Raw genomic sequence first — 14,214 nt, 5'->3', positions numbered from 1 at the left:
AAAGTTGAGGTGCCTGTTTTCCATTTCACGGCCTGAGATCGGACAGAGAGGTAGCTGCTGAATCAGGTGAGGGCACTGTGTGAGAGATTAAGACTGGAAAGGTGGTTTAGGAGGTGGGAATGGGAGACGGTATCAAAGGCCTTGGAGAGGTCAAGAAGGACTGTGGATACTAGTTCTCCAGAGTCACGGGTGTGGTTTACTATGTCTAGGAATGAGAGAAGAGCAGTTATTGTGCTGTGGCCAGGACGGAATCCATGTTCAGTTGGGGTGAGGAGTTGGTTGTTTATAAGGAAAGGCATGAGCTGGAGGTGGATGCATTTTTCTATTATCTTTGAAATAGGAGAGAGAATGGCTATGGGCCGGAAGGTGGAGATTACATGATTTTTGCCTCCTTTGTGGAGGGGTAAGATAAAGGCTGCACGCCATAATTTGGGGACATAACATTCTTGTATGGATCTGTTAATGAGAATGCTAAAGGGGATGGCGAGTACGTCTGCTGCAAGTTTTAGAAAGGGTGGGGGCATGTTGTCAGGGGCATTGGAGCAAGGCTTAAGCTTAGAGAGGAGTTTTTGTATGTATGAGGTGGAGATGGGTTTGAGATGAAAGATGGGAGGAGAGATAGGGGTGGTTGGTTGGGGAGGGGTTTGAGTTGAAGGGGGGAGTTGTTGTTTGGGAAGGTCTTGGTGAGTTCTGCTATACAGTTAATAAAGAAGGATGTAGCTATTTCTGGGTCAGACTTAGTACTGTCAGGGCAAGGATTTGTCTTGGTACCTGGGTTGAGAAGAGCGCTGATGGAATTCCAGAATTTTTTGGGGTTTTTGGAGTGGTTTGATTGTAGTTTGGTATAGTATGATTTTAGCATCCTGTACAACATGTTTTTTGGCTAGGTTACGGAGTTGTTTACATTTTAGAAGGGTGTCAGGGTGCTTATTGCTTTGGTAAATTTTCCAGGTCTTGTCTCATTGTTGCATAAGTATTTTGGTGTCCTTAGTAAGCCATGGGGCTGAATTGGTTTTTATACGTTGTGTTCCGGGGGGGCTTGAAAGTTGAGAGTATCTAAGAAGGTAGAGTTGAAGAATTCAACGGCATGGTCTAGAGGAAGAGTTTTTAGATTGTCGCAGTTTATTAGTTTGAGAAAATTAGAGAAGTGTGTGGGGTTAAAGTTTGTGAGGTTTTGTGTGTGGGTATATTGGTGTTGGTGAGTAGTGGTGGGGGTTGCTCTATGGATGAAAACTGGCAAGTGGTTACTAATGGAGTCTGGTAAGGTGCCAGTATGGGAGATTTTATTTGGGTGAGAGACTAGGATCCAGGCAAATATGGAGCCTGGGGGTTCTCTTTTTATTGGGTCTGGTAATGGTATTTGTAAGTTGACTGAAATTAAATAGGTTGATTGTGATAGAGGGATTATTGTTATTAATTTTGTTCCAGTCAATGTGTACATCTCCTAGGATGTATCTCTCAAGTTTGACATTGGTAGAGGCCAACACACAGTTTGGTTTTGTCAAGGGGAGGTCATGCCTGTTAAATTTGGTTGACATCTTTGAGACAGTCACCAAGGCCATAGACGAGGGGAAGATGGTGCACACCGCCTACCTTGACCTGGCTAAGGCCTCTGATACTATTCCCCACTCAGGTATAATATATAAACTCTCTCAACTAGGCATCAATCCATATGTTACCAGATGGGTAGCCAACTGGGTTACTGATAGAACCCACCTAGTCAGAATAGGGGAAGCCACCAAGTAGTAGACCCATAACAAGCGGTGTAACCCCAGGGATTGGTCTTGGGGCCTCTGCTGTTTGGGATATACTTCTCAGAAGTCCAGGCGAAATCTAGTGGGCTATGGCTGACAAAGTTTGCAGATGACTGCAAGCTGGGTGCTGTCATCAATTCTCCTAGTGATGTGGACATCCTGCAAGCGAGTCTCACCCAAACAAATGACTGGTGCCAGACACATGGCCTCAAATTGAATGCCAAAAAATGTATCATCGTCCCTTTTGGGGAGAATGACGTGCCCACAAATTATCACATTGATAATAAGGCACTAAGCATGCAATCAGTCGTGAGGGATTCGGGAACCCAAGTTGATAGCAAACTGACTTTTGACCACCATATTGCCTCCATTGTACGGAAAGCTTTCTACATGGCCCACTTCATTAGTAAGGGTATCTCATCCAGGGACAAGGTGGTCATAACATCCCTGTATTCTTCCCTTATAAGACCGATTACTGAATACAATGCCCCTTTCTGCATGTACCTCTCAAAGCACATGCAGCAGCTGGAGAGACCACAGAGATTCCTCACCTGGAGAATCCAGTGCCTCAAACATCTACCCTACACAGATAGGCTTAAAAGCCCTGTCCCTCTACTCAGTCTCCTACAGACTCCTCAGAGGTGACCTCTGTCTGGCATACAAAGCAATCTCAGACCCCGCCCTGAATGGACTGCTGCATATCTGCAAGTCAAGCTCCACTTGAGTAACCTGCATGTGAGACCTCAGCCTGGTCTGTGACGTCAACAGGACTTGTTGACAGGACAGATTTGTGTCCCAGAGACTCCCCCTTTTGTGGAATAGACTCCCTCTCCATGTAAAGCAGAGTACCTCATTAAACCTTTTTAAGCACAACCTGAATAACTTGACGGGGAACAGAAAATACACCTCTGGGATTCCACGAATGTCCCCGCTGGACAGATGCAGAGGGTGCTGACTTGTTGGGACATGGGCTAAATTCTTGGCTAGGTCAATACCCTAGTAACTTCCTATGATCCTATGATATGGGATCTCCTGCCAAGGACAGCCCGACGTCCAGACAGTATACCAAAGCCTTTAAGTTGCTAACAATATACAGATCATCACACACATGCTCCCCGTGCATGGCGTAGAGCATAAAGGTGACGTCCAGATGCATCATCCTTAGAACCGAGAGTCCTAGGAGAAACGTCAGCCCTAGGATACCAGAGGATAACATACACATCCAGAGGGTGAAAAGACCAGGGGGAGGGGGGAGGAGGGAGGGAGGGAGGGAGGGAGTGAATACTGCAAAAGTGAAGAGAAGGACATCTACTGTTATGGTAAGATTTTACACAACTGTACTATGTCTTTCTATTTCAATGTTGCAGTATTCTTAACATTACAGAGTGCAAAACCTCAGGAAGATGAAAGGGAGAAGGAAGGGCCAGTAGCGCCTACTAGGAATCTATGAAGAAAGGCCCTAGCAAAAACAGCTCTAGCCCTGGATATGACATCCAACTTGTACTGTTTGGTAAAGGTATGTACCAAAGACCAGGTAGCTGCCTCAAGGATAGAATTAGTATCCAAACCCTTGAAAAAAGCACCAGATGAAGTCACAGCCCTAGCCCTAGTAGAGTGAACCTTAACCGAAGGAAGGCTCTTACCATGAAAATAATAACAAAAAGAAATGGCTTTAGAAGTCACAGAGGAAACAGTCTGCTTGGAAACCGCCAAACCTAATAATTTATGATGAAAAGAAACAAAAAGCTGACCAGATTTTCTAAAAGCTTTAGTTTTTTCCAAATAAAATCTAAGATGTGTATGCACATCTAAATTGTGCAATACCTTCTCACTAGCAGATCGCAGAGAAGGGAAAAAAGTGGGCAAATTAATAGACTGATTAAGAGATGACTCATTCACCACCTTAGGCATAAAAGAATGATTGGTATGAAGAGACACTCTGTCCTTTTGAAAAACTAAAAAAGGAGGAACAGCCATAAGGGCTTGAAGCTCAGACACCCATCTGGCAGAAGTAAGGGCTAACAAAAGAACAGTTTTATAAGAACAATGCTGTAAGGAATAAAATTAAGATCCCAAGGAGGAGGAACAGGCTTACTGGGAGATCTAATATGGACACCTTTAAGAAACTGTTTGGCATCAAACCTAGAGGTCAAAGGAGGAGCTAAAGGCAGACAAGTAGAAATAGCTGTGAGGTGGCCTTTAACAGAAGAATATGCCAACCCAACATTGAGCAATTCACACAAATAAGAAAGGACCAAAGGAACATCCACAGTAAGTGGGCCCAGGTTACAACAAAGACACCAGACAGAAATCTTCTTCCATTTGGACAAGTAGAATTTCCTAGTAGTGGATTTTCTGGCCTCCTGCAGAGCCAAAAGCACGTCCTCAGAAAGAAAGGTGCCTATACGGAATCAAAATTCTATCACCCACAGTGTCAGCTGAAGAGTGGACAGGTGGGGATGGATGAGAGATCCCTTGTCTTGTTTGAGAAGATCCACCCTTGTGGTAACTTGTGATGATTGCTCTTGGCTAAATGCAGAAGAGAAAACCAATGCTGTCTGGGTCAAAATGGAGTCACCAGCAAGATTTTGGGAGCATCCTGTTTTATCTTGCACAGGACTTTTGGAATGAGAGGAAGGGGAGGAAAGGCATAAGGAAACATCCCCTTTCATGAAAAACATAGGGCATCCACCTTCCAGAGGACATGGAGTCCTGGCACAAAACTGAGGAAGCTGCCTGTTCAGAGGGGTGGGCTGAGTGCGCTACTTGAGGAATACCCCACTGGTGGATAATGGCCAAAAACATAACCCTGTGAAGCAACCACTCGTGAGATTGTGTTATGGACCTGCTCAGGGAGTCTGCCACAAAACTCTGACTGGAAGGAATGTACATTGCCTGAAATGTGACTTGGTACTGAATTGCTAACTCACAAACCCGGAGTGCCAATCTACAAACAAGATAGGACCTTGCCCCCCTTGTTTGCTGATGTACCACATCACTGTGGTGTTGTCTGTAAAGATGTTTAGAGGCCCTGGAGAAAACAGAGGATGAAAAGCAGTGAGGGTGAACAGAAGAGCTCTCATCTCCTTGATACTGATGTGCTCCTTGTGCTGCTGAGGAGACTAAAAGTCTTGTACCTTTAAGTTTCCAAAGGAAGCCCCCCCCCCCCCTCACAACCCCAGTCTGAGGCATCTGTGAACAGCTCCTGAGAGGGAAGTCTGGTAAAGGGAAGCATATGGATAGTGGATGCCATGAATCCCAGAGCCCTTAGAAATTCCTTGGCTGCAATCAAGGCCAGAGAAAGAAAGAACGGAAAAAAGGCAATCAGAGTCAAAGTCTTGGGAGGAGGCAGGGATGCTAGCATAGCAACAGTCTGGACGCTGCATCCCAGAAAAATATGTTCGCATGACGGAGACAGAAAGGACTTTTGAAAATTTACAGTGAACCCCAGACTTTGCAACAGAATAATGACCCACTGAAGGTGCTGTACAAGAATCTCTGGAGAGGAGGCTTGAAATAAGCAGATCATCTAAATAAGGAAAGACTTGAATGCCTTTGACCCTCCAAACAGCAATCACAGGAGCTAGTCATCTGGTGAATACTCTTGGGACAGCAGAGAGGCTAAAGGGCAAAGCAGAGAACTGAAAATGCGAGGAAGTAACAGAAAAACAGAAAAACTTCCTAAAAAGGGGATGAACAGGGATACGGAGGTACGCATCTTTGAGAACTAGAGAAACCATAAAGCCTGAGGAAGCAGAAGAGGGAACACAGTCTGAATGGATAACATTTGAAAAGGAACGAACCTTCAGAAATGTATTCAGGTGAGTAAGATCCTGAATGGGTCTCCAAGTGCCCTCTTTTCTGGGGACCAAAACAATTTGGAATAAAACCCCTTCCGCCTTTGAGCAGCTGGAACCTCTTGAATAGTTCCCTAAATCAGAAGACCCTAAAGTACCTCTGGAAAAAGGGCGCATCTGGTTTTGAAATGGCTGAGGAATGTCCATGAAGTGGGGAAGAAATTTCCAAACAATGAAATACCCTTGACAAATGATGGAAAGAACCCAGGAATCATTGGTTATGTTTAACCAAAAAGGAAGGTACAGAGAAACACAATCAGAGAGAGGAATGTGGCTGGGGAGAATCAGGTAGTCAGAAAGCACCTTTCTGAACAGGAGGGGTTTGTGTAAACTTAGCTGGGGGAACCCACCTACCACCCTTCTTGCCTTCAGGAAGAGGAGGATTAGACTGCCTTCTAACAAAGTCAGGTTTATTAAGATAGCTTCTCTGAACTTTGGCACAAACAAAAATGTTTCAGGTCCTGTAACTCCTTGCCTTTTGTCTGCAGGGACTTGAACAAATCAACCGCAATAGCACCAAACAAACATTTGTTGCCCAGAGGAGCAACCATCAACTTAGCCATAATATCACCAGGCAAATGTTGACGCCGTAGCCAGGAATATCTCCTCAACACAGAGCCAGAAGCACCAACCCTAGAAGAAGTATCTGCTGCCTCACACCTATATTTAATGGAATAGCAAACTACATGGAAAGAAGCCCCTAACAGAGACAAGGCAGAACTCTTTCCTTCAGAATCAGGAAGGTCAGAAATAACCTGGCAAGCCTGAGAAAGGACAGCCAAAACATATCTGGTCATATGAGCCCAAAAAGCTAGGATGGCTGAAGTATAAATCTTTTTAACCAGCCTTTCTAGAGTTTTGCTGTCCTTATCAGAAGGAAGGGGCTTGGTAGAAGGCAGTAATTTAGAAGGCTTGTCGGATGCCACAGAAACCACCGTAGGATCAACACATGGACACTTATGAAGGCATTTGCAGTCAAACACTTTATAAAACCAATCTTTTTAGGAACAGGCAGCTGAGAGTCTGGGGCCTGAGACGCAGAAGAAAAGGCATCCAATAAACCATCCAAAACAGGAGGAACAGCAGAGTCTAGGAGACTCCATTTGAAGGAGCTCATAGTGTCTCCTCTGCACTTCAGATACTTGGGAACAATGCCATTTAAAGAATTCCATCATCTTGGCAATGGCATCCCCAAAGGAAGTCTCCTCAAAAGCAGATTTAGGACTACCAGATGATTCTTCCTCCGAGCTATAATCCAAAAAAGAAGGAATCTGGGTAGAATAGGCCAGGGATTCCTAATCAGAATCCTCTTCTTCCTCAGAGGCATTGTGATCCCTAGATCTCTTCAGGAGGGATGACGACCAAGGAGGAGCCAGGACAGAGACCCCCTGAGGAGGCTTCAAGGCTATATGAGCATTGAACAAACCCTGTGTAAAATTCTGCCATTCACTTTGAGGATCTTTGGGAGCAGAAGAAATATGTTTTGTCTTGCTTTTTTTTAATGGGACATCTGCCTTATGAAATGTAGAAGGCTCTGACATCAGCCTACATTCAGTAATCCTAGTTGAGACTTCCAACCTTACCAGTATCTGAGAAACACCCCACTAGGCCCTTCGGTGATAATCAGCAGCGATTCCCCTTAAACATCCAAAATGGACATCTGCAAGGCCTCAGAGGATGTGCGAGAAGCAGGATCCATGCCAGCCTCCAAACCAGTCACTGCAGAGGAATCCAACCCAATGTTGAGACGTTTGGTGGAGGAGGCAGAGCTGAAGACTCTGACCTGACTTTTTTGTCCACCTTCTTATTTATTTATTTTACATTTGTTGACTGGGTTCGTCCATCTGAGCTGATAGCCCTTTTTCAGAGAAGACCCAAAGAGAAGAGCTCCAAAAAAAAACATTCATTTTTTTAATACAGGTATTGATAGTAATTAAGTATTAAAAACATTGTGATATATACAAGAAGAAAATACATTATATGTACTGAAAAGTACATTTTTAGTGATAAGAAACTTGTAATTTAATACATAACATGAACTAACATCAATGAGTTTCATTGTTGATAAAAAAACAAGGCAATAAAGACAGTATTACAGTGTGTAGGTTGTAAAGGCCGAAGTATTAGTTAAGAAGATCTACAGTTTTAGACATGTCAAAGCTCTGGGAGATTCAGTAAGAGGCAGTCTAGTAGGCTGTAACTGAGAAAGGTAAACAGATTAAGGAGGATACGTACAGTGGCAAGTCCATTGAGATTTCAGGTATTCTTTTGTGGCAGATTTAAATTCTTTAGCTTTAGTAAGACCCTAACTTCCAGTGGGAGTTTATTCCAAGACATAGCTGGAGTATAGCTATAGAGGTTGTGGCCTATTTTGTTCTTAGGTTTATGGATCTGTAGTAGGTCTTGGTCAGAGCTTCTGAGAGTCCTAGGAGGAGGGTAGAAGATTAGAGTAGATAGGTTAGGGCAGAATGATGGTTGATAATATGGAATGGATAATTTGAAGCTGGGAGAGAGAAGATTGTAGTGGGGAAATTCAAGCCAGTTCAAGTTTTTTTAGTGAGGGAGAGTGGTGACATTTATAATTTAGGTTTGCTGGAAATCTGTCCACTTTGTCGTAGGCAGATTCTAGTTTAGTTAGGAGTGATGAGAAGATTTGGGAGGATTTGGGAGCTATATAGTAAGACTGGTAATAAATAAGCATGGGAGAGGGATATTTTTGCTTTGTTGGTAAGGAACTTCTTGTTTCAGTATAAAAGGCCTAGTTTTTGGTGGGTTTTCCTAATGCAATTGTTTACATGCAAATTGAATTTTAGGTGGTCATCTAGTGTGACACGTAGAAGTTTAGTGGATGGTTCAAAAGTGATAGGTGTGCTGTATGGAGAATGTGGATTTAAGGTTGCTTAAGTTTTGGGGAAGAAAAGTATTAGTTTTGTTTTTTTAGGATTTAGTATAAGCGGTTTTTTGGAGAGCCAAGTTTCAACAGAGTTAAAGGAAGACTGAGTGAGTGACAAGAGTTCAGTGGGAGTGTCTGTAACAGAGATAAGTGTAGAGTCATCAGTGATGACTGAGGGCAAGAAGTATAGAGTAGGTTTTTGAAAATATTGAAGAGTAATGGGCCAAGAATAGAACCTTGGGGTACACCAGTATTAACAGACAGAGCAGAAAGCCACTTTACTGATTGTCGATGAGACAGACAGAAAACCAGGCAACAGTAGAGGTAGAGAAGTTAAGGTTAGTTAATTTGCTCAGAAGGAGAGGGTGGAAGACTGTATCAAAAGCCTTTGAAAGATCAACGAATAAGCAAACAACAAGTTTGTTATCTCTGGCTGTAGAAATAGTGTTGCTGAACGATAGTAGGGCAGTAGTGGTACTGTGCTTTGAGCAAAAGACATGTTGTGTAGGGGTGAGTAGATTATTTTGTAGTAAGTATTGCATGACTGGTTTGTGTATACATTTTTCTAAAATTTTTGAGAGGATGGCGATAAGGTATTTCTGTGGAGTTGCCTCCTTAATGAATAGGTATAGAATTCTTTCCAGATGGAGGGAACTTTAGATTCAGAGCTGGAGTGATTAGGATATACACAGGGATAGCCAGAGAGTTTGCTTCTACTTGAAGAAAGTAAGGACGAATACTGTCTGCAGATGTGGAGCAGGGATTTAATTTACAAATCCGAGATTTAATATAGTTGGTAGGTACAGGGTTTAGGGAAAATTTAAAGTGCAGTTTTGAGTAGGTGAGAAATGAGGAAGGATTACAGTATTTGAGGAGTCAGAGGGTAACATCTTCTTAATGTATTCAATGAAATGGGAATTGAAAAAAGCTGCAGTTTCTTGTGGTGTATTAGATGGGCAGGGGTTGGGAGGTGAAGGGGTTGCCAGGATGGAGAATTTGGCTAACTGAATGCCAGAATTTGGAAGGATTTGATTTTTGTGCAGTTGGTGGGTTATTATATAATTCTTTTTGTCATTATTTATTCTTCAATGACAGCTGACCCTCAGGCTGGGAAGTACCTTCCATAGCATCTTTTACTAAAAGCTTTAGACGCTGGATTTCAAGATCGATAGTAAGGGATGAAAGGTGACTACGTAAGGTCTTTGGAACAAAAGCCTGAAAAATGGTGCAGGATGTATGGTCATGAGAAGCTCCTAAACAAAACAGACACTGCTTGCGATGGTCTTTATGGAGAATCTGTCTCCCACACTAGCATTTACCCTTTCTGGATGACATGAAACCCCACAACATCACAAATGCAAAAGCAAAAAAGGATAAGCAAAAAAAACCAACGGGGCACTTATCTGAATGGCTAGGTAAACCAGCAATGACTTCAGTGATCAGATCCACGATTAAAGATGGCATTTGGACTGGCAGCAAAGAAATTCAGAGTATGACATGTCCAGGCGTCACCTTTATGCCCTATGTCTTGTGTGGGGAGCATACATGTGACATACGGTGTATCATTGGCAACCTAACCACTTTGGTATACTGGCCAGATGTCGGGACACCCTTGGCAGGAGATTCCACGTTAAGAGTACTGCAACAGTGAAACAGAAGGACATCTTTAGCTGCCTGGAATGATAGAGAAGTGCAAAAATATAAGAAATAAAAACCAGAGATTTTTGAAAGGTATAAAAAAGAAACATTTACAGGGAAAGAAAAAGAGCTCTGGTATGGTACAATATCTGTCCAAAGACGAAAGTCAAACTAATCTATACAAAACAGTAGCTCCTAAGATACTTGGAGAAATACAGGCAAAGGCACCCAGTTATGGAAATTTCAGATTACAAAAAATAAAAAAACAAAGGGAGAATAGAGAACAGAAGATTACTAAAGTAGCAGAAAATGAAGTGATAGATTATCTGCAAAGTGAAGGATTTAGTGTGGAGAATCCAACACTTGCAATGTTGCAGCATGATGGAATAATGGCTCCTCAGATTAAGGAGCGGCAGGTGGAGCAGTAGGCATCTGAAGAAGATCTGCTACATGGTGATGCTCTGGAGCCTTCTTTAGGAGACCAATACTAAGTACAGTTGAAGTTGCACAGCAACGGAAGAAGCAGGAAACAGTGGTAACTCTGACGCAGGTAGTGTTGTAGAGTGATAGGACAATGGGTTTCTATATGAAGAAGCAGCAGATGAAGCAAACTGCATCTGAACAGAATATCTAAAAGGGAGATGTTCTGGAACTTTCTGTAGAATACTCACAGGAAACAGCAGCAAAGAAGATGCTCTCTGTTCAGAAGAAAATTATTTAAGGGAAGACCTACCTGACTTAACAGAGATGGACACACACAACCCACCTATCTTCCCAAATGATTCAGCTAACTTCTTCCAAACCCCAACAGTTTACTATGGGTAATTCCTTTGCTATATGTATGTATTTCTTCTCAAATGTATATTACACTCTTGCATATACTTGGGCAGTTCATCTACTAAATATATGCATATCCTTTTAACTGGATATTATATCGTTGTACATAATTAACCAACTTCTTGCATACAATTAACCAAATTTTTCATACTAAGTGATTGTGAATATTGCTAGACTACTTGAACCTTTTAACTTTTTTTTTAATTTGCTATTAAACTGTTGGCTATTGCTTCTAACACATGAAGCTTTTCTCCCTGGGCCGCCGCTGAAAACAGGCTAGCACCCAGTCGGACCCTCCCGGTAAACAAAAGTAAAATAAATAAACATAGATAAAAAATAGATTAGAGAAAGTAAATAAGACACAAAATGTTAGAAGACCGGCAAAACATATGAACACAACAATCAGGACTATTAAGAGAAATCCAAGTGGTATAACAGTAACAAAAATAAATAGAATACATTACTGTGCAGCTAAACTAGCAAATAAGAATTAACAAAGGAAAGGAAGGAAACAAGTAAAATGCCACCATGGAAACCTTGAATTAAGAAAACTATAAAACAATTAAGAGAAGAGCAGCACTGTTAGAAGACTACAGAAAATGAAACAGATTAAAAATACTCAAAAAGACAACAGTTGTAAAAGCAACACACAATATCAAAGCAGACAAGTATTTATTATACAGTATTGGCAATACTGACCTAAAAACATCAACACAGGCAGAAAAACGTAAAAGGTATGCAACTAAATATAAAGGAAAAGTACAAAATAAGCAATCCACTGATGAATCAAAAGGTATTACAGAGAATTAGGAAACAAAGTAAAAGGAGAAGAAACACCACCCAAAAATAGAAGAAACAGGCACATTTTGTAGAAGTATTCATGAAGACCCTGCTGAAAGTAACAAAGATGCTGAACAATAAGAAGAATTAAAAGAAACAGTAAAGAACATTACAGTTCACTACTGTATTTATTATAAGACAGGGCTGCAGTCTGATCATACTGCTACTATCAACTAATCTCCAACACATCTCCTCCCAAAGAAACAACTTTCAGTTAAGGTAAGGGGTGAAATGCAGCTAATCATGCATACAAGATTTCCTGGAAAGGGAAAAAAAAAAAAAAAAAAAAAAAAAAAAAAGGAATGAAAAGTAAATAAAAAAGATCAATAGTCTTGCAGGTTGAGAGCTGGCCTTATTCATTTCTTGCTGGCAAGCTTTGTACATTAGCAAATAATAAAACGAGGAGCATGCCCACATGCACAATTTGTGGCTTTTTGTATTAAACCTCTCATGTACACTTATGGAATCTGGATTATGATTTCTTCATGTTATAAAAAGGTGCGTCATTTAACCTCAATTATCTGCAGGATTTAACAGTATTAAAATTTGAGACAAGTACAGCATCTAATGACATAAAATATTCTCGCAGAAAGATTACCACAAATAATGAATTTACATTATATTAAAAATTGTTTAACACCAGTCTTCACATTTGTATGCCTGTCCACACAATAACCAATCATTTTTCATCTTGTTTTCATTTTATCTTCCATACCCGTTTATGACACTTATCTTAAGCTTCTCTTTCACAGCATCACAATTTTACACTGGCAGTAACACTATGACAACTAAGTGATAAAAATTTGTGTGTTTGTGGTCTCTTGATTTTGTCCTTTACAAAATGCCTAATTTTCTTTTGCAATAACAGATTTTGTTCTCTTGTGACAGAAATAAAGTCTAATTTATGTTTTATACATGCTAAGATTTGTTTGAAGAAACAACAGAATGGAGAATTATGATGCACATTTCACATCATCTGTCAGTAGACCACAGACTGAAGTACTTATATATTCATATCCAGTGTCAATGACAAAAGAATGGGCGGCCACGGTGGTGCAGCGGTTACCGTTGCCGCCTCACAGCAAGAGGTTCTCCTGTTCGATCCTCGGCTGGGGTGCCTTCTGTGCGGAGTCTGCATGTCCTCCCTGTGGTCGCGTGGGTTTCCTCCCACATCCCAAAGATATGCTGTAAGTGGACTGGACACTCTAAATTGGCCCTAGGTGTGAATGTGTGCATGTGTGTGCCTTCTGTAGAAGGCTGGGCGCCGGGCTAGCAACTTGACACTGTAAAACTCCACTGCCAATCATGAGCGGACAGGTGATCCGCTGGGGCGACCCCTAACTGGGAAAAGCCAAAAAAAGAAGAAGTAGTCGATGAAAAAAGAATACTGTAAAGCATATACAAGCCCACATTAACAAAGACTGATAAATACATTGTTTTTTACGCACCACTATGAATTCTATTACTTTGGAAATGCTTTACAAAGCATTATGATAAGGAAGAAAGGTGTGATGTCTAAATGTCAAAGGATCAACACGTATCACACACATCCTTTCATGCTGGGAAGATCAGAAGGTTGTGGTTTCTCTTTCCACATTAGGAGATTGGCTTCATTTTTTCAGTAATGATATTGTGGTGCAGCATAATGAGGTTTCTTCTTTTGGATGAGATGTTAAACTATGATCAGAGTTGGTAGACCTCATAAGGATATAAAATATACTGTAGCATTTGTTGAAAACAGAATGATGGGCTTTTCCTGGTAAGCTGACTAAATTTTCCCTAATCAAAAAAAAAAATGCCAACTTAGATCTTCCCTGAAAACAAGCCATACCTAGTGAAACTGTCAAGGCGTAATGGCTGCAGGACTCAGCAGCCCTGAACACTCTGACACCTATAACTCCGTTATCTGACACAGTAAAAATAAATATTTTCTTTGGTTTTGTTTTTCTTACCTTTGTCTCATGTTTTATCTGTCCCTGTTGAGATGGCTGCACTGGCTGCACAGTGCCTGGAGAGACTAGTTTGGATTTTTCTGTCCCATCAGTTAGACTGGACCTGTTCTGCTTCCTGTCACTGGAGCTATCTTGTATAGCTGAACTCAGCGGCTTAACTGGATGAGGACTGAAGAAGCAGATAAACAGAATATTTATTACAATTTGCAATTCAAATTTCCCCCAGCTGTCCTTTTAGATAACCAGCTACAAATTAAATATGTCATAATCACATACAAGGAACAAAGTTTTTCTGAAACAAACAAAAACAATTATTTGAGGATAATTTTAACCACAATAAGGAGGACAAGAGTTGTAGGTACTGGACTTGAGGCAGAAACCTTAACTACTTGAGTTGTCATGCTGCAAAACACCTAATGGCACACCTATGTTTCATAATGACC

The 14,214-nt window shown here is 41.3% G+C and overlaps 1 protein-coding gene across 1 annotated transcript in view; it reads right to left on the bottom strand.

Moving 5' to 3' along the window:
* The window catches only part of RAB11FIP5 (RAB11 family interacting protein 5), a 2,272,349-nt gene that overhangs the window by 147,023 nt on the left and 2,111,112 nt on the right, over window positions 1-14,214 (bottom strand). The window contains exon 5 of the mRNA XM_044064038.1: window positions 13,772-13,940. Within this exon, the coding sequence (XP_043919973.1) occupies window positions 13,772-13,940 (169 nt within the window). The remainder of the gene's footprint in view (window positions 1-13,771; window positions 13,941-14,214) is intronic.

Source organism: Protopterus annectens, chromosome 2.part2 (assembly GCF_019279795.1).
Source record: "Protopterus annectens isolate FY-2018-M chromosome 2.part2, PAN1.0, whole genome shotgun sequence".
NCBI classification, from domain to species: Eukaryota; Metazoa; Chordata; order Ceratodontiformes; family Protopteridae; genus Protopterus; species Protopterus annectens.
This window is presented reverse-complemented; position numbering and strand designations above follow the sequence as displayed.